General features: G+C 45.5%; 1 protein-coding gene across 1 annotated transcript; it reads left to right on the forward strand.

The window, feature by feature from the left end:
- Nucleotides 1-1,804: 1,804 nt before the first annotated feature.
- On the forward strand, nucleotides 1,805-25,400 carry LOC143315701 (sodium/potassium-transporting ATPase subunit alpha-1). The gene is made up of 23 exons (XM_076723036.1): nucleotides 1,805-2,051; nucleotides 12,323-12,436; nucleotides 13,264-13,323; nucleotides 14,820-14,921; nucleotides 15,117-15,218; nucleotides 15,578-15,691; nucleotides 15,956-16,090; nucleotides 16,848-16,965; nucleotides 17,059-17,327; nucleotides 17,421-17,729; nucleotides 19,185-19,319; nucleotides 19,792-19,987; nucleotides 20,076-20,251; nucleotides 20,427-20,563; nucleotides 20,788-20,938; nucleotides 22,268-22,436; nucleotides 22,565-22,719; nucleotides 22,841-22,964; nucleotides 23,755-23,900; nucleotides 23,999-24,129; nucleotides 24,419-24,520; nucleotides 24,680-24,771; nucleotides 25,021-25,400. The coding sequence occupies exons 1-23, from the start codon at nucleotides 2,040-2,042 to the stop codon at nucleotides 25,047-25,049; spliced, it is 3,078 nt and encodes a 1,025-aa protein (XP_076579151.1). The 5' UTR covers nucleotides 1,805-2,039; the 3' UTR covers nucleotides 25,050-25,400.
- Nucleotides 25,401-27,312: the final 1,912 nt, after the last annotated feature.

Here is a 27,312-nt window from a genome sequence, read left to right on the forward strand (position 1 = left end):
TGCTCTCCAGACCAGCTGATAAGATCTATTAGAATACACATGGAGCCAGACAGTGAGTGACACAGTCTACCTATCAGGATACAATAGCACTCCAATGGTGGGCTCATCCCGCCTGCCACGGGTCCGTTGCTTGCAAAATAAAACCTATCACAGCCTGCTGATGTGGCTGATGAAAGCTGCAGACAGGAGAGAAATGATGGGAATTTGTTACATGTCGCATGTTGGCCTTAGAAATACATAAAATATGAAGCTCTGGTAGAGGTTTGCATGAGGTGAGGCTGACACGCCTCTTCTGTCCGTACGTACAACAAGTGGCTGCGTGTTTCTGGCCTCAGGCTTAGATCCAGGGATGAAAGACTAAATCTCTCGTTTGTGTTGTGGGATGAAAGGGTTTAAGAGCTTCTGGGACACATGCAAATGGCCGTAATGGTGCTGCTGCTGGGGTACAGTACAGCTAAACTTGCAAGAATGGCCGCAGTGTGATAATCGATGGGTTCCCTGAGTGGAACGCTCCCTCCATCGTCCAGCCGGGATTCAGGTTGTGAATATTTGCAGCCCAGAGACAACGAAGACAGAAATATGTTAGAGGAAACAAAGGACAGGGGCTCCACTGGTCAGGGGGAGAGGGGGAATACTTTCAGGGGGCCCCAGAGCTAAAGGGGGTCGACACATGCTGTGGAATCTCAAGCAGCACTATTTACATCTTTGTATCACTAAACACGTAAACAGATTGCTGTTTGTGGATGGTGTCAGATGCATTGCTGATAGGCCAGTGCAGTGCTGCGGCGCATCTGTCGTACGGCAGTGGCAGTGTTACACAGATGAATCTGCTTTTGCACCTCTGGATTTAGAAGCTGTCAGTTCAGAAGTTGGCTGCCCGCTATCAGCGCAACAACCTTGTCAAAGCAGCAGGTGAAGGGAGGTGTCTGCGAACCCAGCTGTTAAGCCGGGTGAGGTGCAGATGAATCAAATGCATGTGCGGGTGTGTGTGTGTGTGTGTGTTTGTGTGTGTGTATGTGTGTGGCAGACGAGGGTGGAGGTGGGCCTTTTTTCCCAGCGGAACAGTGCAGTTGAAGTTTAAAGCAATACTTGAACATTTTGGGAAATGTACTTGCTTGCTTGCTCGCTAAGGTTAGAAGATCGATCTCATATGTTTCAGCAGCTTAGCTTAGCACAGAGACTGGAAACTGGAATGCAGCTAACCTGGCTCTGTCAGAAAGTCACAAAATCTACCTGTTATTAAAGTTTTTAATATTTCAATTCACCTGTTTACAGAGGGTTATGTGGGAGCAGCCAGGGAACCACTTTAGGAAGAATTGTCTGCAAATATATTACATGCTCATCAGTGAGTTTTAGAGGTGCTGGCTGGTGGATTGTGGACTTAGCCTGGCTAGCTGTTTGTAGCTAACGAGTTGAGCTAACTAGCCAACACAGGCAGCACCTTAAGATATTTTATTCATGATTTGGTGCATGTACAGTTGTGTATTGTGGGGGAAAATGTTTATTATTTTTCTCAAACTACTGCATCTTTCTTTTTTCAGTATTTTCCTGTAACACTCTAATAACTGTTGATAATTCAGCTCTGACGTTTGTATTTGTGAGCTATCAGTGTATCGAATAGTCCTTCCATGCTGAATGATGTGTGGTTTGTGTGTGTGTGTGTGTGTGTGTGTGTGTTGCGCTGCAAACTGAAAAAAAGAGAAAAAAAAGAAAAACGCCCAATAATGGAGGACGCCCCGCCTCCATCCGTGGGGTTACCATGGCAAACGGCGTCGACGTCACAATGGAAGGAACGCCGTCTATAAGTATTGGAGGATCTGCCGCGGCGGCTCGCGAGCTCGGATGTGCGTTGTGGAGGAGTGACACGTGCTGAAGAAAAAAAAGAAAAAACAAAAAAAAAAAAAAAAGAAGAAGAACGGACACATCCAGGAGTTTTATTTTGTTTTAATATTTTTTTAACTGTACATATTTTTTTTAAGGTGGATTTTTGTTTCTCAATTTTTACTTGAACTGGGAACAAAGTCCACATCTGTGCCACCATGGGACGAGGAGTAAGTATAAATGTCGTCTTTGTTTCACTTCACAGGTGCTTATATCGTTCACTCAGAGAGATTTGGCGGCACGAGGCGGCTTTTAAAAGTTCGCCATTCAAACAAGTGGTCGAGTTTGTCGGTGTTGATGTTGATGCGGGGGGTGGCGGAGGCTCACATGCGTTCAGAAAAGCAACGAGCCTCCGTTTTCCTCCCCAGATGCCCGCTGCGTGAAACTACTTTGACCACTTCCGTGTTTGAAGCCCCCAGCGCTCGAGACCCCTCTCCGGAGACAAAAGTTCAGGAGACGCGTCTCCGTGCCTTCCGAGGGGCTCGGTGTCCGGTTACATAACGGGATGTTCTCAAACGGCCGGGCTGTCAAAGTTTAACGAGCTAACGGTATTTAGCTGCGACGCTGCAGCTGTGGAAGTAAAACCATTTGAACTGGGAAAAGAATGGCTGCGGGGGGCTATTTCACGGTCTGGGAGGCTGTTTTAGTCTAATTTGAGTAAGAAAAACAAAGAAAAAAAAAGTGCCAGATATGCTTTTGCTAACATGCATGGAGTAGTTTTCCCTCAGTGATGCTCTCCCTTCTGGAGGAAACCTTTGCTGCTGTTTTGAAGCTTTTCTCAGCCTCAGTGCTGCATGTTGAGAGCAGCTGTGTTCTGGGTTAGAATGGCTTGGCAGTGGGAGGGATATGTTAGAAGAGTCCAGCCCACGTTTTGCTCTGCTGGCAGATTTTAAGCTCTGTGACCAGTTATCTTAACCTGATCTCAAGTCAGATCTATGCATCAATAAGGGGCAATATCTTGGAGTGTGGCTGCTGTTCAGGTTGACGGGCTCATGCTCTGTAGTCAAACAGCATTAAAGTAAAGCTTTTATTGTGAAGGAGGTGGTTTTTGATTATTCTTGCTGCTTTTGAAGCTGTGCAATGCCCACCAACTACAGTCATCCATCATTGACAGTTTATTGATCCTGCGATTAGAATAGATCATATCACAAATCAGTAGTCCAAGTTGTCCATAAATATTGGAAGATGGGGTTTAGAGGGAGCGTCCCATCATTTCTATGAGGAGGCATCCTCTCATAGATTTACCAGCAGCCCCTCTGTTATTGTTCTCGTGGCCTCTTACTTTGATTTGTGGCCACATCACACCTGTTATTCTCCACAGACATGAACTGCAGGGGATGAAATTGAACCCTGTTGTATGAAATATCAGTCGCCGCCACACCCTGCCATGCTGCGCAATAGCAACACTCATTATAGATTCAGCCTGCGAGGGATGGAGCGTTGGATGGAGGCAGAGGACGGTGGACCAAGAGGAAGATCTGGCGGGAGATGTGAAGCAGAATGGCTCATTCAGTCTCGCTTCCTTCCTCCTTTTTCTCCGTGATGCTCATTTACGATTCTGAAAATCTTTGCTCACTCTCTCTTGGTTTCTTGGCTGCTGCTGGGGTTTTTTTTTTCCTCCCATATGTGATGAAAGCCATGCCCTGCCCCCATCCAACCACCCTCCACTTCCCCACTGCGTCTCCCCTCCTTTGCTTCCCCCTCCACTCCTCCTCTCCTCTCCTCCAATACATTCGGTGCTGGCACAGACAAATAGCGAGACTTGGAAGAGATAATCGCCACTACAGTGCTTTCCTGGTGCGAGGAGGAGAGAGGTGGAGGGGGAGGAGAGGGAGGATGAGAAGTTGTTTTGTTGTAATGGAGAAGAATCAGGGCTGTGAGAAGGAGCTCGAGCATGAGACGAGTCTAGCAGCGATGACTGTTTTTGTCATGTTTTGGACACCACCTCCTGCTCATTTCTAATATGAGATTGCCCTTTTGCTGCCCCTTTTATGCTTTTCAGTGTTTTCTCATCACAGTGCAATAAACAGAAAAAAAAAAGCGAGCGAGCTGAGAGGAGAGATTGATTGCTTCAGCGAGGGGAGGTGGTGATGGGGATGTTAGGGGGAGCCAAGAGGCACCAGTTGCCGCATTGCCACCGTTGAACAACTTGGCTCCCAGACATGGCAGAGAGGCTGGGGTGGGGCTGGAAACGGATGCATTTCTAAAATGCGACATCCATCATTTAGTCTGACGAATGATCCATCGCAGGTCTTTAAATGAGATGATCAGGAAACTTTGTTTACATCGAAGTGGATGATTTCTCTTTTTCGTCTTGTAGAAATGACGATAACTTTTGCTCTCCGAAACGCAGTCTGGTGAACCGGCCAGCGATGCAGGGCAGGAATTGAGGAGACAGCTGTCGAACTCGCAGGAGACCAATGAGGGGGGGTCCAACTGAATATTTCATAACATTACCTGGCTCGGTTCTTTTCTCTCAAACTGCCTGAATAACAAAGTCGGCCAATATATCTGCACTGGCACAGTTCATAACCGCAAATGTCAGAATGCATACAATCATACAAGTGTCATTGAGTTCATATCCTGCGTCCAGGGAAGTTTCAAACGTAGTGCATGTACATGAAGACGTGTGAGATCATCTGTCTTGGAAGCTGATGCATGTTGCGATGCAATGATGGCGAGGTTGAACTCCTGCATGTTTTGCACACTTTAAAGGCTCACTGTTAAATCTGTAACAGCACATCAGCAAGCCGCCTCTCTAGTCAGAGGCACAGCTTGTCCAAAGACGAGGGTTTTGCTGACACTCATTCCTCCGGTGTTTTGCTGTTTTATGAAACGCTTGCACATTAAAGTGTGCACATTATGTGAGAGCAGTTCATACGGCGACCCGTCTTCGGAGAGATGGAAAGGCGCGCTGGCAGATCTTGCTGTTCCTCATGCTTTCAAACACAGAGGCTTAAAAAACGGGGGTCAGTGAGTTTCAGCACTCGACCATAAACCAACCCGAGCACACCTCCGAGTGAGGACTCGTCACACCGTTCTTCCCGCTGTGAACTGACCTGGGATGCCGCCCTCGGCCACTTTCAATCTGAGCCAAAGGGGCACCCCGACTCCACCTTCACATCCATTCTTCACAGTCTGTTTCCCTCTTGTTCTCTCTGTTTGTACCTGTTTTCCTTCTCTCTGTCCATCTCCCTCTCTTTCTCTCTCTCTCTCTCCCTCGCTCTCTCTCTCTGTCTCTCTGAGGATTTAACATTCTTTCCGCTCGGCAGTCAGTGTGTATTAACGGAGGCTTTTGTCACACGCCACCTCTTGTCTGTGACAGAACACAGCGTACTGCCTCTCTCCTCCTCCTCTTTTTCACGCTCACTCCATCCCCCGACTCCCTCTTTTTTTCCCCATGTGTAATTCCCCCGTTGTTTGTACCTTGTTTCATCCGTCTTTTTGCTGCTCTGTTCTTTCCCTCCATGCTTTCCTTTCTGCCTCCCTCCCTCTCTCTCTAGTCCTTTCACATGCCATCTCTCCCTCCGTCTTTGCCTCTGTTTGACTAAGCAGCTTGAGCCGTGTGATTTGTTTTCTGTGGCAGCTCTTTGAACTTTCACTGCGAGCCTGTTGCTCGGCCAAAGTGGAACATTCGCATTAAAAATAACAAACTCCGGAGCACACTGTTCCTCCGCCTCTGTCCATGCATCTCCTGCATGAGGGAATCTGACCTTTTCCGTGCCATGATCCACATCCTAAAAACTGCGTCGCCTGAAACACTGGGCAGTTTGTTCATGTGATTATGACAAAATGAACACACAGGAAGTCTTGCATATTTGAGACAAGTATGTGTGACATATTCAGCTTTTCCCCCTCTTGAGGAAATGATGCAACTTGTAGCGATGGTGTCTTGGCCAGCTAATGTCATGGAGGTGTGGCTAAGGCCTGCAATTGGAGAAAAAAAGAGCCATTGATTTACTGGTTCATTCATTGGAGTCCAGAGCAGCTCCAGGGCTCTTGCATGACTTGTTTTTTCCCCACATAGAGAGCAGCCTATTTTGAAGAATGCAAAATGAAATTTTTCACAGGGAACATAAAGAAAAGATCCCTTGTCTCGTAAGATGGCTGAAGACATTTGGACATATGAGGAATTAGCATTGTTTTGCAGATAATCAGCCATGAAATGCAAGGACCACAAGGTGTTTGATGAAGTAACCGCGTGTGTTCTTTGCAGAGGATTGTGGACCGATTGAAATTTCTTTTCGTTCATTAAAATTTTAAGTGCCTTAAAAGCTCATCTGTGTCAGCAGCAGGATGCCTTATTGAACAGGATGGACCAGCAACAGGGTTGCAAACGAAGGCTGGATGTTTTTTCCACCGGTTTCCAAGTGTTTTAGGTTGAGTTCATGACAGGCGTAAGCGCACATTCAACACGGCATGCTAATAAAGCCATACAAATCAACAAAAAGCATCAAAACATGTGCAGTGGGAGAGATATATCAAAGCAAAATATACCTTAAAGGTGCCAAAAGAGAGGTGGGATGGAGTGGCCGGTCGTTTTAGATATTTCCTGCAGTGCATGTGTTTCAGCAGCAGTCAGAAAAAAAGACAAAATAAGCACACGCTCCACAACTGATGTGTAAAACTGTAAAAATATCTCTGGCTTCCTGGTTTCAAGAGGACATATGAACAAGTGACAGTGATGGTAAAAGGATGATGCATGTTAAGAAATGATCTTTTGAGACTGGTGGCATTTTGCACATTTTTCACTTCAGTGGTGGTTTGCGTCATCCTGGCCGTAGAAAAGTGCCCACCAAGTGTCCAACAAGGACGGGCATTCATTCATTCATTCATTCATTCATTCATTCACTTTTGTTCTGCTTGGAGAAAGCTGAAAGTTGCTCGGGACGTGAAGGGAGTGTTAAACACGACCCCGTGTTAATGAACACACTTTCTTTTCACGGTTTGGACAGAAAACGGGGCCGGTTAGAGGAAATGAAAGAATAAAGGAGGAGGGAGAGAAAGGGAAGAGGAGAGGGGGAACATGGGAAGGAGGAGGGAGAAAGAGGTGGGGGAGGGGCGACAACACTTGACTCTGTCCATTCACATATCTCAAGAGGTGGGGCAATAGTCGCTGGTAGCAACCGGGCAAAGTCCCGACTGTGTGTGTGTGTGTGTGTGTGTGTGTGTGTGTGTGTGTGTGTGTGTGTGTGTGTGTGTGAGAGAGAGAGAGAGCACAGTTGAATGAGCAGCTTGTGTGTCTGGCAAAAGACCCCGGCACTGGCGAGGACTGTTCAGAGGAATTCAAGTCTGCCTGTAAAAAGTGTGCGCTTTAAAATATGCGCCCGCTTGACCAAACGCTCTCTTCTGATGTTTGTTTGAGCCTTCAGGGACGTTGTTCTCTCAGGCGAGCGAGTAAAAAATGGGAAAGAGAGTAAGAAGGTGGAGAGAGGCCTCAGAAATTCATGGTTTTTTCGGTGGTTTGCGGAGAGGCTCGTCCATTCAGCCATTTGATCTCCCTCGAAAGGCTCCTCACACTGATCCTCGTTTTCCTGTTCTTGTTTCTCCAACTGGACGTCATTTTTCTCATAAACCAAAAGTCCTATTAACTTTTAGTTCCCTTCAGCTTTCCAGCTGAATCAGGATCAGCGTCGGCCTTCGTTCACCAATAAACCAAAACCCAAACTGGTCGAACTAAACCTGACGTCACTGAATGAGGCGTTCCGGTCTGTAACCTGCAGACTGTGATCAGATTTAGCTGCAGCCTGGTTGACACTTCCAGGACTACGAAGGAAAGGAATTTTGCAAACAAACATCCGTGAATAAGCCTTTTTTGCCAAGTTTTGTTTCTGGGCCATAGTCCACTTTGAAATTCCTGCAAATCTCCATGAAGGCTGAGGACAATGCAGCGTCGGTCAGCCTCGCTGCCGGATGAAGCAGCCCACATGGCCGTGGTCTTAACAGTCACATGAAAAGATTTCTGAGCCTTTTGTTGGTGTTTTTGATGCAGATTTTATGGAAGATGTACAAAGGGCCATTGTTCTGTGTCCAGTAGGCTTGTGTGTGTGTGTGTGTGTGTGTGTGTGTGAGTGAGTGAGTGAGTGAAAGAGAGAGAGAGAGAGAGAGAGAGAGAGAGAGATTCCACACCAGTTTGTCATGTTTTTGTTTTTCATCGCAGCAAATACTTCTCCACTTCTGTCATCTTCTGTCACGGCGTTGCTCCGGAGCATCCCTCCAGCTCTCCTCCTCATGCCCTCTTCTCACCCCCCCCCCCTTTGTTCCTCCTTATGCTTTGATTTTTTTTGTTTTTCTGTCAATACGCACTCCTCCCGCTTCATTGCTCCTGAGGTGTTGATGTCGGCCTTGAACGCTACTCCTCAAGGTGAGGGTTTGCTCTCCTGTGGGAGAACATTGTGTTTTATCCGGGAACGTGGAAAATAACACAGGTAATATTATAGAAATATTAGAAATTGGGATCTGTTTATAGCGCCTGTATGTTTTAATAAAAGTATTGATATTTGGTGCCAGGGTATCGCCAATGTATTTTGGACCCCTAGTTGCAACCATGTGGCATGCACTGTAAAAATAAATTATTAATTAAATAAATTATAAATTAAATATGAAAAATAGTGGAAATGGCTTCCCCAGTACTCATCATATGCATGTTTTGAACCATAGATTAAAAAAAAAAATCTCCTGGCAGGTTTACTGAAACCTTCAAAATCCCCTCAATGTGTCCTCAACAGACTGTATAAGTGTGAAAAAATGGATGTGTTTGTGGGTAAATATGCAAACACAGATGAGACGCTGGTGCACCAGTCAGGGCTGCTGTCTGTCTGATGTCGGTCGCAGATGATTCGTGTGATACCACGACCAGAAGATGAGAGAGCATGAGTGCAGGGAAACGCGGCATTTCAGCAGGAAGTGGTTTGGAGTGGGTGAACTCATTTCTGTACGAGTCGAGCGTGCTGAATAAATCCCAGACAGGTCTCAGAACAGCTCTGAGGGAACTTCTTGTGGTCTGCTTGTTTCAAATGGGACTCTCCCGTGAACGTGTGTTGACTTTCGGCTGGAAATAACTGTATGTACAGTCACCAAGCTGTCCGTCCTCATAAGAATAATGAAAGTGCAAACAGAGAATGAAGACAGTGTCAGTCAGGTGGAGTGGACGGAGTGTTAATGAGGGTGGAGATGTGTGATCAGCTGCTTGGTGTTGGTGAAGATGGCCGTCTGATTGCAAATGCCACGTGTTGGCTGAAGATACTTTTGACCGGCTTATCAGAAAAAGCTTGTTAGCACTGTTTGAGTTGAAATTTCAGATGAGATAAAAATAAGATTTCAGCGTCACGTGAAGCGAGCCGAAACGAACGCTCCGATTGGCTAAACAGAGCGGGTGAGAGGCGGCGCCGGGAAGACAAACTCTGGTCGCAGGGCAGAGGGAGAAATCACAGCTGGCTGCACTTTGAGATCACTCAGTCGGTACCTTGACTCTGCAGTTTGCTCTGTCTTTTAAAGGAAATGTCGGAGGGGGGGGGGTGGGGCTGTTTGTGCACAGCAGCTCCGGCCTGACTTGCTTGTCAAGGTGTCAACAACTGCTGGTCTAATATGGAAGCAGCTTTGCAGAACATGACGCTGCAGTTGAGAAGTTTGCTCTTTGAGTCTGTTGTCAGGGATCGACAGACATGAAAACCAGCAAATAGTCACATTTGAGATTTGTGCTCGCTTCCTTTTTACAAAATTTTCTGTCAATCAATAAATTGACTTATTGTTTCAACGCATTCAGTTTATTAGTAACTGTTGGTACCAATGGTAGATTGGTTCTGACCAAATTATTAGTACAAGCAACCAAGCAAAAACCTTTTTATTGTTCAGCATCTACCAGTCTACCACAGTTTGTTTTTTTCCAGAAATATGCATTTGACAGCAGTTATTATATTCTGATGTAACTTTGAAAATATAATAGTATTTAATTGGGGGTCAAACAAACCACTTGCACTTCTGTCATGTCTGCGTTCAGGCTCTGGACCACTGTTTGTGAATCATTTGCCTCAAGCCAGATGGCCCCTGGGGGCTCTCAGGGGTCCAGAGGCTAGAATCTGGCCGCAGTGAGCCAGAACCAGGCTCAGTGTTTTCCCAGCTTAGCTGGCCGGGGGGCTCGAGCAACAATAACAACATGTGCTGGGATCACACACTCTGCTCTGGTGACTCCCTGGGAAAATTGAAAAGGCTAATGCAGTAGAAAAACATTAGTTAGCATATTTCCATGACTGCGACTGTGTGCAGGATGTCCATATTTGGTCATGTCAACATGGGTGAGCCGCACTCGGGTCATTCTGCGTCCACTATATCGCCCTCTGAAGACATTTCAAAATGGCTGCTGTGCACTGTGGTGTCGCATGCAGACAAATGGCTCATTAGTAGTCACTTGGTCTTTCGGCAGCCCTGCCAACATGCTAACACCTCTGATCCTTGTACAGTGCTGAATTATAAATGAGCCTTAACCGCTAATCGATGTCGGCTTCTAGTGTTGCGATCTCCGGTTACCCACCTGAAACACACACACACAGGCTCAACTTTCTCTCCCGCTGTGTGATGAGCACACACACACTAAGGAGCCCACACATTCCTCACCTGGTAAGTGATGCTGCAAACATGTGCCGTCCACAAAAATGTGGACAGCACACCTGGATGTCCCCTGTGCTGAAGTGCCACAGCGGATGGGGTGATGGGGGACGTCAGGTGAGAGAAGAAACGCACGTTAACGATATTTCTCAAAGGATGTGGGTGTTTGTTTCTGCCTGCTCTCTCTTTTCAATTAAAATCCTGCTTACAGAAAGAGAGTTTGTGTCACAGTCGGAGTGAAAATCAACAGAATGTCTCCATGTGTGATTATGGCTCGAATGTGTTTTATTGTTCCTCTCTGGGGTTTTGGCTCAGTTGCTCCATTGGTGATGTTGTGTTTGGGAAAGCAGTTGCTGAATGAGTAAAGCTCTGCGTGTTCTTCTCACTCAGCCAGTAGCACCCATTATTGCAAAATGTGGGTGTTAAATAAGTGGATTTGTTCTCACCCTGCAGCCTAATCTGCCTCAGCAGGCAAAAAAAAAAAAAAAGCACTTATCTTCCGACTGACCGAAAACCACTCGACGCCTGCTCCTCCCTTTGGTTTCGTCGCTCCAAGTGACTCTTGAGCTTGACTGATCATTTCAGGGGGAAGTCAGATTTTACTTGAGGTTATGAAATATCCCGCTGATCAGTAAACACCTGCAGTCGGCGATCATCACGGTTTTAAAGTAGTTCCAGTCAACTGGTGGTGCAGAATGTTGACATCCTGCGCCTTCACTCGCTGATGGTTTCTAAATTTCTGCTCTCACTATAGAAAGCCTTTCAAAAGTTTGCTGAAAAAGTGGATCCCCACAGGGCTCTTTTTGCAGAGACAGATGGCTCTTGTGTCCATAAAGCCAGGATCCAAGGCTTTCATCACTCCTCGGCCCGTCCAGCGGGGCTCTTGATCTCACAACCTAACTCTGTGTGACAAGGAAAGAGGTGACTCTTTTCTTCTTGGACTGTTAAGGTTTTTGGCAGTTTGTCTCCCCAATTTAGGCCACAGTTTTCTCCATTTTGGACTGGGCCGTGTTTACTCATTCTTCCGTATCTGGTTTGAAGTGCATTGACCCACATGGAGTCTTTAAAAAGATGCAGTATGACAAAACGTCTTTTGGCATTTTGAGTCATCATCAGATGTGTTGGCGTTGCATCAGACACACCTCAGCAGTTGTCATTCTGTTACTTATGCATGGTCTACCCCCTTGAAAGTACTCAAATAACACAGTTTGAACCTTTGTTTGAGAAGGCCATCACACATTGGAACGTGCAAGTTGACAGAAAGTTAACACATTTATGTGTTAACTAAGGCTCGCTTTGCTAGAATACACATTTAAACTCCACCCAAAGGGCCCATGAGGTATTCGCCCAAATTCACAAGATTTTATGTTTGACGCTATGTCATCATTATAGTGACAACACAGCAGTGTAGAGGGCAGCTTGCACCGAGATGACTATAATCACACCTCGGAATATCCAGTGTGTATTACAGCTTTTGTGACACATCTCCCAAAGCTTGTGTGTTGCTTGAAAAGCATCATCAGAGACAAACATGAGAGAAAAGAAATGAGGGAGCAGTGCTAACCAGCTCATTGCCTGCGACCGGAGCTGGCATGACAACAAATCCAGCACATGTCTAACCCTTTGGGTGGCTTGGTTGAAAGGAGCTGTTGTACTTTCAGTCCCTGTGTTGAGTCCCAGTTTTCTCGCTCTGTCTCGGCTGAAAGCAGTTGCGCCCGTAGCTAGTGTTATACTCAACTCAGCACTGCAGTAATGGTAAGTGAATCTGTTTTTCAGAGTTTTTACTGGGGTGACTAAACAGTTTCTCATTTTTTGCCCCCCATCGTTGCATTTCCAGGAAGGACGTGAGCAGTATGAGCTGGCTGCGACCTCGGAGCAGGGCGGCAAGAAGAAGGGCAAGGGGAAGAAGAAAGAAAAGGATATGGATGAACTGAAGAAGGAAGTGGATATGGTGAGTGTCTCAGCTTCACTGTTGTCTTTCGCTCCCTTCACTGGCCTCAGGACGTCTTCCTTCGATTGTCCACTGTCCCCTTCTGCCAGATTGTGCCAGTTTTAGTTCTTAATGTCTTTTTGCCACTTTGCTATGATGTAAAACCACAGTACTAAATTAAAAAACAGCAAAATTAGAGGTGTTAAAATACTAAAATATCTTCAGTACGTTCATTAAACTCCTGTTTTTAACTGCACTTTACATTGATGAAGCACATGTAGATGGATTTCTTGATCCAGTTGATCCACGGGGTTTGCCTGTGTGCTGTAATATCTTAAAATTAGCTTCTCAGAGTGCAGATGATTAGTGTTTTTTCTCCTTTGATCTGTGCCTGCTTGTCCTTTCTTTTTTATCCAACTCCCTCACTTTCTCCTTCTCTCCCTGTCTTCCCTCCTCACTTCATTTCGTGCTCCTCTTTTGTCAATTTATTGCCCACTTGCCATCTTCCCTCTGCTCTTCCTCCTCTCCCTTTTATCCTTCCTCTCCTCTTTCTTCCTCCTACTCTCCTCCTCCTCTTTTCTCGCTTTCTTCTCACCTCCCCCTGTGTCTTTTGTTGCCTCCTCACCCATTCTTTCTTTCCCTTAAACTGTGAATGTTTCTCTGTCATTGTTGTCGCTCTACCTTGTGAGAGGCACTCATTTTAACATGAAAGGTCAGCACACAATGCGCTGTAAATGTCACCTGCTCTTGGCACATTGAACGCACACACACACACACACACAGCGGATGCACACACAGATATAAACACTGGACTGATGCCACTGTCTTTTCTCTGTGTGTCTTTGCAGGACGACCACAAGCTGACCCTTGATGAACTCAATCGCAAATATGGAACGGACCTCAACAACGTGAGTGCGATAACGAGGACGTTATGTTTCTGAAACGTGTCTCACCTGCAGCTTTATAGATCACACTGAGACGTCATTTTGGCGGCCAGTGATCTTGACTCCAAACTCTGGCACTGTAATGTAGTTCTGAACAGAGATCAGATAAATATCAAATATCAGCAGCAGCGCTGGCCGCTGTTTGCCATTAACCTCCATCTTTCTCTTCAGTCTGTCAGTTGCTGAATGATAAATGAGGCTCAGATGAATTAAATGGAGGACTTTGTTGAGCTCTCCTCTCACATGATGAAAGAGGAGTCACTGAGGGTGTGATTAGCTACCACGGGCTCATCTCTCCCAGGGTTTGTTAAACAAAGAGCGCCGATCGGGACGCAGAGAGGAGGAGGGGGGAGGATGCAGGGAGAGGGAGGTGGATCAAGACAGAGACGGATGATTTTTTCTGTTTTGTTTTCCGATCTCAGTTTCTTTCCAGCAAATAATTAGCATGGAACTGTGTCACCACTCACTATAAATAATGTAAAAAAAAAAAAAAAGCAGCTCACCACACAGCAGCGAAGGCTCATCTCAGTGTCTACTTCCACATTTTTATTCTGACTCCATGTACGGCATGAAATCTCTTTGCTTATTGGCAGTCTTGCACAGAGTGAGATAAGAAGATCAATACCACTCATATCTGTCCACTGAATATGAAGCTACAGCCAGGAGCCCGTTAGCGTAGCTTAGCATAAAGACTGGAACTGGGACACAGCTGACGTGGTTTTATTCTAGTGATACAAAATCTGCCCACCAGCACCAGCAAGGCTCATCATTTACAGTTTTACATCTTGTCTGTTGAATCTAAAAACAGAAATATGATCACAATGAGACTCTTTCTTGGTCAGAAGTAGTGAGTACCTGGACTAAATATATTCACCCACTTTCACTACACCTTAAATGGCAGAAATGTGAGGTTGTCAAGCTCCATCTAGCCCTCTCTCCTCATGCAAATGTGCTCCTGGTCATGCAGGAAAGATCAAGGAGAATAGTTAATCAGTGCCTCTAAACTGGGGTCTCCAAGCTCTGCGTGCATGCATGCGTATGCAGTGGTTGTGAATAATTTATTACCTTCAGAAGCCCCCGTGCCCTGATTTCATATGATTCTCTCTGCCTCTCCTTCCTCCACTCCTTTACCTTCACTCCCCTCCCAGCTTCCTCCTCCTCTTCCCTCTGTTTTCTTCCTCCTACCTGCTGATGAAGGAAATGGCCCTGTTTTTCTGTTGATGCTGTGTTGCCAGGCAACTAGTAGCACCTACAGTCCCCCCTGGACTTGAATATGTGTCAGTGAGTTTGTGTGTACATGTGTGGTTGGCTTGCAAACAATAAGGCTGCGAATCAGATTTGGTTGTATTTTTAATGAGACATGGTTGTTTATCTCACTTCAAACATGTCAGCTATCAGTCAGTTGACACATCTGGCAGCGAATCAGAAGTTTTGAACCTGTTTTTTCTTCCTCATATCAGGGTTTGACTAGTGCGAAGGCTGCTGAGATTCTGGCCCGTGATGGGCCCAACGCCCTCACTCCTCCTCCCACCACCCCAGAGTGGGTCAAATTCTGCAAACAGGTAACATCACCTTTGTTGCACACTGTCTCGGTGGCTTGCACAGTTGTTGATATTCATGCCTATCAGGGGTTTTTAGCCTCTGCATTAAAGTTTAAACGTAGCATCAATCTCCTAATTTCCAAGTTGTCCCGAATTGAGAAGGTACTTACTCAAATCCCAGCCCTAACAGGTCACTCCTGTTCTGTTTCCCTTCAGATGTTTGGCGGTTTCTCCATGCTTCTGTGGACTGGTGCCATCCTCTGTTTCCTGGCCTATGGTATCCAGGCTGCAATGGAGGATGAGCCTGCAAATGATAATGTAAGAAAAATCCTTAAAATATGTCTTGATGTGATAGTCTTGTGCATGTTTGAAGTTAGCTTGATGTAAAACCTGAGGGCAAAGTCAGAAGAAGTGAGTCTGAAATGTTCTGTCCCAGAACCAATGTACTAACGGAAGAAATATTTCTTCATTTTGAGGTGTTTGTGGTTCAGGATTTGAAACAGCAGATAATGTTCAGCTGGCTCCTAAATAACAGGTTGGATTAAAATGTTTCAATAATGGCCTTGAACTGAACACTGAAAACTCTGAACAGGAAACTGACTATTTTGTTCCTAAAAATGATATTAATGCCTCTCATACGCTGAGGAAATGTAAATGTCATATTTTGACGTCCACAGTTGTACCTTGGTGTCGTGCTTTCTGCTGTCGTCATCATCACTGGTTGCTTCTCCTACTACCAAGAGGCCAAGAGCTCCAAGATCATGGACTCCTTCAAGAACCTGGTCCCACAGGTACCCTGTCACATTTTAAAGCCTTTCATCTGTTTATCTTTATTTAGTTTTTACTCCTGTAATTGCAGCCATGATTGATCCCCATCAGATCACAAGAAACTACGAAAAAGAATCAGCCCTGTTGAATGATTTGTAGGTTAATAATGAAAGCCTTGCAGGATGTGGACGCGAAGGCATCTGAAACAGACAGCAGAGAAAGCCGTCAGTCTCACTCTCCCCTTTGTCTTACGTAAGTGTCTGTCTCCGTCATGTCTCGTCTCGTAGCAAGCCCTGGTCGTCCGTGACGGTGAGAAGAAGCACATCAATGCCGAGGAGGTGGTGGTTGGTGACTTGGTGGAAGTGAAAGGTGGTGACAGGATCCCTGCTGATCTGAGAATCATCTCCGCCCACGGCTGCAAGGTGGGCGCCCTCCACACATTTGGAACCCATATTTAAGAAGTTTAACCTGAAAGCCGTTGTTCCATCAGCGCAACACCTTGACTTCCTTCAGCCCACAGCTGTGCTTCAGTTGAATCTGTTCGTGCCTTGAACCCCTTGAAGTTTGTGGCATGTTCTTGTTTTTGAAGCTTTCCCATAAAATCTCAGCAGACTGCTGGATGTGAGCAATTATTCACTCTCTGTTGTTTTTAATGTGGATTTCAAACAATGTTGAGCACTCTCTTGTACATTACATTAAAATACATTCATTTATCAGACTGTGAAGAAGAGCTCGAAGCACCAGATTGCCCTCTTAAAGTTTGCCTTTGATGTCACTATTTGAACAAATGGACTCAGGCCTTTTCATGTGATTCGCTGTAGTTTTACTAAGGGGACAGAAAACAAGCCCATGACCCATTTTGGGCCTTGAACTAAACTCAAGGCCCAAGAGCAACACTTGACCCAATTAGGCCTTGTGCTTTTCCATCTATCTCTGCATCATTTATTGTTATATATTGTCACCTGCATCATTTAGCTGTTGCTTCATTATGGGCCCAAAGTCTGTCATGTGACCCAAATCTGCCATCTGCCCCTGAGTAGCTGTTTAAACCACACAGAAAAGGGTTTCGCATTGGAGGAGGAAGTTTGTTTTTTCCTCCCAGAGAAGGGAACTTTCTTTCCAAAGGCGGATGATTCCACATTGTTTTTCTTGAGTCACAGTCGATGTTTCATTTCCCAGGTGGACAACTCCTCTCTGACCGGCGAATCGGAGCCTCAGACTCGTACTCCTGACTTCTCCAATGAGAACCCTCTGGAAACCAGAAACATTGCTTTCTTCTCCACCAACTGTGTTGAAGGTATGCTGCCAACATACACCAAAGCCATTCAGAGACAGTGCTGCATTTTATCTGTTCAAATACTAAAGAAATGTCTGACTATCCTTGCGACAGGAACTGCCCGTGGTATTGTGATCAGCACCGGAGACCGCACTGTCATGGGTCGTATCGCCACTCTGGCTTCTGGACTCGAAGTTGGACGCACCCCCATCTCCATTGAGATCGAGCACTTCATCCACATCATCACTGGCGTGGCCGTGTTCCTCGGCATGTCCTTCTTCATCCTCTCACTCATCCTCGGATACACCTGGCTGGAGGCCGTCATCTTCCTCATCGGTATCATTGTCGCCAACGTGCCAGAAGGTCTCCTGGCCACTGTCACTGTGAGTCTTGGCGTTTCTGTAGTAGTAAAGGTCCAATTATGGATCCCAAAAAAAAGGTCTATCGTTAACTGACCCAAGCGATCCCATCTCTAGGTGTGTCTGACCCTGACTGCTAAGCGTATGGCCAAGAAGAACTGCCTGGTGAAGAACTTGGAGGCTGTGGAGACCCTGGGCTCCACCTCCACCATCTGCTCCGACAAGACCGGCACCCTGACCCAGAACAGGATGACCGTGGCCCACATGTGGTTCGACAACCAGATCCACGAGGCCGACACCACAGAGAACCAGAGCGGGACCTCCTTCGATAGGAGCTCTGCCACCTGGGCTGCCTTGGCCAGAATCGCCGGACTCTGCAACCGCGCCGTCTTCCTGGCTGAGCAGAACAGTGTTCCAATCCTGAAGGTGGGTTTTTTTTTTATCCTTCTTTCTCCTGCAATGCATTTCTTTTCTCTGTTTACTTGAATAAATAGTAACAAATATTTAGGCTGCTTTGAGACAACCAACCTGAGAACAGAGGTTTCTCACATGAATTCATGTTATTAGGGGAATAATTAGCTCTCAGAACTAAAAACAGATGTCAGCATTGTCTTTCATCCTTTGTTAAACAACAAGAAAGCTTTTTCTGTTGTTCTAGGCCTTTCGTTTGTGTGCTCATTATGTGGGCAGGATTTAAAGAAGTCCTGCACCGCTGACTCATGTTCCCATTTGAATGTGCCGTTTTCGAAGCACTTTGAAAATTACAGCAAAACCAAACAAGTGTTCCTCGCCCCTATTGTTCTTCTTTCCTGATACTGGCTTCATTTCATTTCTCATAATGCCAACACCTGTTCAAGTGTGCTCCATGAAAGATGAGTGTACAGACATTTGACTGAGGCAGTCGAAACCGTGTGTTGTGTTGTGGAAATGGAAGTCAGCAAGCTAGGCTAACTAGCTACCACTAGAGAAGCGGAAGCTAGTTAGCTTATCTTGTATTGTAGAAATATTATATGTATTAATTACAGTTTTAACCAGAAGAAGTCTAAAGAAACATCACTAATGTATGTACTGATGTCTCGGCGAAAATTTTAATTTCACTTCAACTTGAAATTTCTAATTTGGCCACAGGAAAGACTAAATTGTGATTGGCTGGCAAGTATCAGGACCCCTCATACCGAGTGTGGAGATACAGCTGCTCATGACTGCAGCAATGAATTCTGTAGTTTAAACTCTGCAAATGAAACAGTGGATGAATATGTGAATTCCTCTTTTAGGCTGATTGTTTGATCTTAATATCAGACATGAAAAACTTTGTAAAATAACCTCTAAATAAAAAAACGATGTTTGCCACTCAGGCCAACAGGCTTGTTTTTCCACTGTCAAACACACACACGCCCAGTAGTGCATATGTCTCTTGGCTCCCAGACTTCACTTGGAGCCCAGTCTCTGGTTGCCACCATGTGTTAATAACCTGTGTGTCTCTGTGTGTGTGTGTGTGTGTGTGTGTGTTAATCACCTGTAAATGTCTGGCTGGCATCATGGCTCTAATTACCAGTCATTCCCTCTCACTGCTCATTATTTGTCCCTCAGTCACTGTTACAAGAGTGAGAGGAGGGTAAACATGGGGTTGGTGTTTATCAAGGCCAGTAATTATAGAAAATACCGAAAATTAGCGTTTTTCTCTCATGGCCGACTTCCCAAAGGATTCTGTCTGGCTGATTTTGTTTTTAGTATCGTAGGTGGACACAAAAATGTGTTGTATGTGGAGGAAGACAGTGAGACATGTAAAGACCAATATTTCACCAAACCAAACAAAAGGTTTGCTATTATAACTTACGATCGGTGATCTCATGATCTCCCCTCTCCATCCTGCTCCTCCAGAGAGACGTGGCCGGTGACGCCTCTGAGTCGGCTCTGCTCAAATGTATTGAGCTGTGCTGCGGATCAGTCCAGGAAATGAGGGAGAAGAACCCCAAAATATCCGAGATCCCATTCAACTCCACCAACAAGTACCAGGTATGCTAAGAGCCTTCCAGCTGAATGTCTTTTTTTTTTTTTTTTTTTTTTTTTTTTTTAATTGTTTCAAAATGTCATCGGCTCTTATTGAAATATTAAATGTCAGTTTCGTTCCTCTTCCTCATGTTGACAGTAAATCCACAGTGTAAGAATGATCTTGGTGGAAGACCTTTGGAGGAAACTCAGCCTTAGGATAAATCTTTGTGTGACCTTTACCAACACTATGAATGCTTGCTAATTGTTAAAAATGGACTCCTTACAGAATCGGTTTGTTCGCTCCCTAATAAGGTTTTTTGGAAAAGCTTAAAGGTCAAGCAAGCCATAAACTCCATATTTAGCTTTTGCTCATTTCTTTTCGGGTTATCATGCTTTATCTGGCTGCCTTTCCACAGGCTGAGGTTGAAATGTAAGCAGTATAACACACATTAATGCTCAAAGTGACCTGTTTTTATTTCGTCTTCCATGCTCCAAGCTCTCCATTCACAAAAATGGCACACCTGAAGGACAGTCCAAGCATCTGCTGGTGATGAAAGGAGCCCCGGAGAGGATTTTGGACCGCTGCTCCTCCATCATGATCCAGGGCAAAGAGCAGCCTCTGGACGACGAGATGAAAGACGCTTTCCAGAACGCCTACCTGGAACTGGGAGGTCTGGGAGAAAGAGTGCTGGGTGAGGATGGACGCCTGCTGGGATTGATTAAAAGAGCAGAACCTCAAACTTCATTTGCTTCATCCTAAACTTTGTCTTGTGTCATCAGGTTTCTGCCATTTCAACCTGCCTGATGAGCAGTTCCCAGAGGGCTTTGCTTTTGACACTGACGAGGTGAACTTCCCCACTGAAAACCTTTGCTTCATTGGCCTCATGTCCATGATCGACCCCCCTCGTGCCGCTGTGCCTGACGCCGTGGGCAAGTGCAGGAGCGCTGGAATCAAGGTGATTATTTAGTGAAAGCTGTTTCGGTTTGCAGACGCAGGTGGAGTGGACAGACAGCACGTACAGCTGTGCGCCCTCCAAGCGGCCTCATGAATAATAAATCTCGACCTTATAATGACTGCGTTCGTGAAAGTTGAGTCGTCAAACTCATCGGCACAAACGTCCCTTCTCGCAGGTCATCATGGTAACAGGTGATCATCCAATCACAGCTAAGGCCATCGCCAAGGGCGTGGGCATCATCTCCGAAGGCAACGAGACGATTGAGGACATCGCCGCGCGTCTGAACATCCCAATCAACGAAGTCAACCCGAGGTACTGACGGCACTGATGAAGCCTGAGTGCGTATGTTCAGATGTAGGACAAATCAGACATGACCCAAAATAAACATCCTGAAACCATTTCTAACTATTCGGGTGCTTGTCTTTAGTTTTATAAAGCGTCCAGGCTTTTTTTTTAAATCGGGGTTGTAACTGCGGCTGTCTGTGTGTTGAAGTTGAAGTCACCTCATGGCTTTGTGTCCCCCCCCCCCCCCCCAGAGATGCCAAGGCCTGTGTGGTCCACGGCGGAGACCTGAAGGATCTGTCCCCAGAGCAGCTGGACGACATCCTGAAGTACCACACTGAGATTGTTTTCGCCAGAACCTCCCCACAGCAGAAACTGATCATTGTGGAGGGCTGCCAGAGACAGGTAGAAACAAAACAAATAAGGTGTGTGTGAGTGTGTGTGTGTGTGTGTGTGTCATGGAGAGGATTTTCTCACTCTCTTCGGAGCCTCTGCAGTGTTTGTACTGTTCTTTTACAGTTTGGCAAACACAGCATATGCCCGCGCCTTATTATGTAAATTCATGTGTGACTATCTGATATCCCCTCATGCTGATTTGTGATTATTTCTTTGGTCTGATGACTGAGTTGGCAGAATAATGGAGCATAACATCTGTCATGCTGTGACCTCACATGAATATTCACGAGTGCGTCGGCAGGCAGCGACAACTCGTCTCAGTTTTTGTGTTGACTCAGACTTTGGATTCATTTATTGACATAAATGCTTTTGTCAATTACGGCTTGATTAATTGCCAGTATAAACAACATTATAGTGGGTCACACTTTATATTAAGATCCACATATTCACCATTAACTAGTTGCTTATTAGCCTGCATATTAGTAACATATTGGCTCTTTATTGGTCATTATAAAGCACTTGGACTCCAAGTACAGCTGAGAGTCTGTCAGAAAGTTGCAAGAGAGTTAATTAACATAAACTAATCCATTGTGTCCGACATACTTCCTGCAGGAGGAGCGAGAGGGGGATTTGTTATGATTTGTTTTTGACATTTCATCTTATGAGCGATGGAGGTTATATTTCAAACGTGTCTCCGTTCACTGTGCTTGAAGGAGCACAGATTTGCTGCATCAGGTAGAATGAATAATGGTCCTTTTAGTTTGCTGGTGCACTTCTAAAGGCATGGCAGCAATAAATACTTTTCACTGTCATCAAAAGTGAGGAATATTTGAAACAATCGCGTTTTCTCTGTCAATGCTTTTTTTCTGTCGAGCATCCACTGATTATCTTCAGATCCAAACACACTTCTGTCCAGAGCTGGAGCTCCGTCTCGCCGCTGACTCGCACGTCTGTCTCTTCTCCACTCACTTTCATCTCATTTGTCTGGTCTGTCGAAGCAGATTTGCCCTGAAACCTTTTTGGCAATGGAAGCTTTCCTTTCAGGAACAACAGGAAATTATTCTGCGTGACACAGTGTAACTTCACAAAAAGGAAATGTCACTCAACAGCATAAATGCCGACTTTACTCTGAGAAGGAAGTGACACCCGTTAGTTCGGTCGAGCGTTCTTTGCACACGCACGGTTCAGTTTGACTTCTCGTCTCAGCTGAAGTCTGCTCAGACTTCCCATTCTTCGCTCCTCTGCATTTCTCAAATAAACTCATTCAAATCAAATCTTCAAAAGGATCATTTCTGCACACACACATTAACATCGCCCTCAACACTCTTCCTTCTGCAGGGGGCCATTGTGGCTGTGACAGGTGACGGCGTGAACGACTCTCCTGCCTTGAAGAAGGCCGACATCGGCGTCGCCATGGGTATCGCCGGATCCGACGTCTCCAAACAGGCCGCTGACATGATCCTGCTGGACGACAACTTTGCCTCCATTGTTACTGGAGTGGAAGAAGGTAACAGATTGCATTTAATGAGGCACTTTTTGAGCTGAAGGACTATTTTTTTATTTTCAAATGTTATTTAACTGGAAGGGTCATAGACCAGTCTAAACATAGACTGCGTGGGCTTGTGTTCTCATCAGGCCGTCTGATCTTTGACAACTTGAAGAAGTCCATAGCCTACACCCTGACCAGTAACATCCCTGAGATCACCCCCTTCCTCCTCTTCATCATCGCCAACATCCCCCTGCCCCTGGGAACCGTCACCATCCTCTGTATTGACCTGGGAACCGACATGGTAAAGTTTGTGCTGCAAGTTAACAAAACTAAGACCATGCAGCACACAGTATTCCTGAGGTTTAACATTCTCTGTGCCGTTTCAACGTGCTCACTGATTGGTGCTGCGTCCCGTCCTCCAGGTCCCTGCCATCTCTCTGGCTTATGAAGCGGCCGAGAGCGACATCATGAAGAGACAGCCCAGAAACCCCAAAACAGACAAACTGGTGAACGAGAGGCTCATCAGCATTGCCTACGGACAAATCGGTAAGCCAGCGTCGACCAAGTACACAGCTCCAACCAAACCAGAACCAGGAGCTTGCTCCCCGTGGCTCCTGGGTGGAATTTTCTGGAAAGGCAGCTCAGTATCTGGGTGGTCTGAGATAACCGGAGGAGTGGCGTGCACCAGAAATAGGCTTAGACTGATAGAGAGCTGGAGTGTGTGTGTGTTTGAGTGATGATGGAGCAGTCCCTCTGGCTTTTGATTTTTCCCTCTTTGGTCATGAAGCCAAGAATAGGCTTGACCCTCCTGAGCTGCCTTATGAGAGCAGAACACAAGCAAACACACCTCGCTGTTTTTCGGTCTGCATCTCTGCATCTGTCCAGTCGGATCTTTACGGTTTATTTCCCTCAGAGTAATTTCAACATCTGATTTGTTAAGACCCAGAAATCATTTTGGTTTTGATTAATCCTCTCACTCCTCAGCAGGCGACCTAATCTCATGCGTTCATTTACTCACTCATCAAAGGACATTTGGTTTAGTCAAATCAAATTTCCAGACTCATTCGCTTTCTCATCCATCTCGTTTTCCCCCAGACGACCAGGAGGCCAGTTTGTTTTCTTAATTATTTATCGATTCCTGGTTTAATTTCACATTCTACATGGCCTCATTCACTGCACTTCTTCATCCATCTACAACTGCTCAAAAGAAAAACTCACTTCAGTCAAGTCAATCAAAAGACTTCACAATATCAGACTGACGCAGTGACTCACTCCAATGTAGTTTGGTGTCAGATTTAGTTTAACATCTTTATCCAATCACATCTCTCTCCTGCAGGTATGATCCAGGCGCTGGCAGGTTTCTTCACCTACTTTGTGATCCTGGCTGAAAACGGCTTCCTGCCCGCCACCCTGCTGGGCATCAGAGTGTCCTGGGACAATAAATACATCAATGATCTGGAGGACAGCTATGGACAGCAGTGGGTCAGTGACATTTACTGCACAGACCACAAGTTCAGGTTAGAATCTGGGCCATCACCACCTGGTCTAAACTTTTTTTTCTGCTGCGTGTTCCCTGTCAGACTTATGAGCAGAGGAAGATCGTGGAGTTCACCTGCCACACGGCCTTCTTCGTCAGCATCGTCATCGTCCAGTGGGCCGATCTGATCATCTGTAAGACCAGGAGGAACTCTGTCTTCCAACAGGGCATGAAGTGAGTCCAAAAACACTTGTTAGCGCGCGTCAGCCTCCTCTCCCAGCTCTGAAGCATTCAAGCCTGAGTGGCGGATGTTTCATCAGAAAACACTCTGCTGCTGGAACCATATCGTCCTGTTCACCTCTTGGAGGAACTCGAGTTAACCTGTGTGTATTTGGGGCTTTTGAACTCCTGGCACAAAAATGAGGACCAAGTTAAAATCCCAGCTATTTTCAGTCACTCCCAGTTTGTTTGGGTCTCTGGTTTCATTTTATCAAAGTCTTAACTGCTCCCCTGTGTATTTCAGGAACAAGATCCTGATCTTTGGACTGTTTGAGGAGACCGCCCTGGCTGCCTTCCTCTCTTACTGCCCAGGCATGGACGTCGCCCTCAGAATGTACCCTCTCAAGTGAGTAAAGCACAAAAACCCATCTCGCAATCCACCAGGAAGCCACGTACATATCTGGTCGACTCGGTTATCATGCTTACTCCACCTATCACATGTCGCTTATCCACGCCCGGGGCCCCGGATCAGTTTCTCATCTCTTTTCTCGTGTATGTTTTCCAGGCCCAACTGGTGGTTCTGCGCCTTCCCCTACTCCCTGCTCATCTTTATCTATGATGAAATCCGTAAGCTGATCCTCAGACGCAGCCCAGGAGGTGAGTCCAGAATCCATGCTTCTGTTATCTTTTCTCTTCCCTCTGCACTTTTGCCTCCATCGCGCTCTTGTTTTTCCATCTTCCTTGGCCTTGTAGATAATGTGTGTACCTGGTGAGGGTGGAGAGTCTTATTCTACCATCATCCTGACAGGCTAAGAGGAGTATAGACATCAAGTATATCCGGTTTACCAAAGAAATTGCCTCTAAATCCCGTGTTTGTTTGTTTGTTTTCTCTCCCTGTGCGTCCAGGGTGGGTGGAACGGGAGACCTACTATTAAAGACCCGTCAGCCTGTCAGTCCAGTCAGCTCGCATCTTCTCCTCCACTCCCGTCTTTGCATGAATATTGTCTTGCTGCTCGGAATAAAATTTTAACCTCTGTGAAAAAAAAAAAAATTGGAACGTGTTTTTATATTAGGGAATGCTTGATACTACTATTAGACACATAATGAGATGGAACGTGCTGATGATGCTGATGATGATGTTGATAAATGATAATGCTAATAATGACATGAACACTGAACATTGACATGACTATGCGTGCCTTGTTTCTGAAACAGGACCAATTTTATACATGTTTTTAACAGTTATAAACGTTCAATAAAAATGCGCTCGAGTCAGGTCCCACAAACGTTTCCTGCCTTCATTTATTATGTGTGTGTGTGTGTGTTTCCTCGAACTGCATGGCCAACGGTTTGATTTCCGCATTTTGAATGAATTCTGAGCAAGAGATATATTGGAAGTATTGCCTGAGTCTTTACCTGAAATGTCGTACAATCAGATGCATTTTAAGTCTTCTTCTGGTGAAACATGTATCCTGCAACTTCAGAATGAAGCATGGATGGACAGAACCTCACATGAACTGAGTTTGAGTCGCTGAGGCCATGGTGGGTGTTTAGTTTACCAAGAGGCACTGGAATGCCTAATCCAATATCCATTATGCTTTGGTGTTGCTAGCTGGGAGTTTCAAGCAGCTACTGTATGTGGTCTCTGTCCTCCCACGCACTGCTCGCTGAGTGTCGACGCACTCACACAAACACACACAGGAGACTTAAACAAGGAGACAGCAAAAACTCAGCATCCTCCATCCTTGAGAATGCAGTTTGAGACAAACAGAAGAGGAGATTAAACATGAACGGAGCACATTTACATTTGTGATGAAAAATGAAGAGCAAAAGATGACTGACAATGTTTTTACCTTGTTTATATGTGTAGGCGGTTTGGCTGCAATGTTGTTGTTTTTCTTTCTTTCTTTCTTTCTTTCTTTCTTCTTCCACAAACACTCAGGCCAGCATGGACTGTTAACTGTTGGGAATTGATCTATCTCACCAGGTGATTTAAACTAATTTCAGGTGAACGAAAAAAATGTGTTCTTTGCGCTCTCTCAGAAAACCTTTATATTAAAAGTGACAACAAAATATCAAATTATTTGTATTTGCAACAATAGAAACATGATGGAAGAACCCCACACCATCCACGAACCCCCCTCGGTAAGTCGAAAATGGTTTAGTCTACACCGACACGAGATTGACGATCACGTGGCTGACGCAGGAGAAACGTTACGCTAAAACAACGGTCAGAGTTCCAAAACGGAAAAGATGGGAAGGAAAGGGCAACTGACGACGTTTATCAGAAGAAAAGGTGAGCACGTCAGTGTGTTCAAACTACTGAGAGCTAAGCCCTGTGACATGTTTCATTCAAGAAACACCAGTTAAAGTCCATTTCAAATTAAATAAATGAAGTTTTATGACTTGGATTTAATGTGTTATGGGATGAAAACCACAGGTGGAATTAATCAGCTGTGCTCAGTTGTACGTACACAGTGAATGGGACGCAGCGCAGTGTTTACTTGATGTTTATTAACAACGAAAGGCCGCTGACAAAACAAAGTCACATGTATTTAATAAACAAGCAGTTTTTTTTTAGGCTGAAGTGGAGACGGGGTGAGGTGAATACAACATTTCTGTGTTACCTTTAAACTTTGTACCAAGTGATGTGAGATTTTGGTGCCATTTTGAAATTTCTAGACTGTGACACGGTGATGTTCGTCCGCCTCGTGTGACAGAAACTGCTCCAGAGGGAAGCAGCAACCGCCCACCACCTGATGACGTCACTGAAGACGTGAACAAGGTGAGCTCATATAACAAGAATAGTCATGATATAAGGTGGAAGTGACTGCCAAAAGCTATTTCAATCACTTACTCAAAAGGAGTATAAACCAGCGCATGTTCCTCTAAGGTTGTGGACATTTTCGACTCCACATAGCAGCATAATTGGTAAACAACCAAATGACGACACCTGTCTCTCATCCCAGTGAAACATCCTCCTGTAACATGAGGCGGTGTGTCTTGGGAGCTCATTAAACTGATGTATTTGATGTCTTACAAATGTAGGTCTATGTGTGGCGCTTTTAAGTATCTAGTATGCACAGCAGAACAGCAGCACAGGGTGTGCTGGCCACACTGCCTCTTTTCTTTAAGGCGCGTTTGGAGTTTCTTTTTGACTTTAATCACCAAGTACCAGACGAGGCTCATAGCTAAAGG

Source organism: Chaetodon auriga, chromosome 23, assembly GCF_051107435.1.
Source record: "Chaetodon auriga isolate fChaAug3 chromosome 23, fChaAug3.hap1, whole genome shotgun sequence".
NCBI classification, from domain to species: Eukaryota; Metazoa; Chordata; class Actinopteri; order Chaetodontiformes; family Chaetodontidae; genus Chaetodon; species Chaetodon auriga.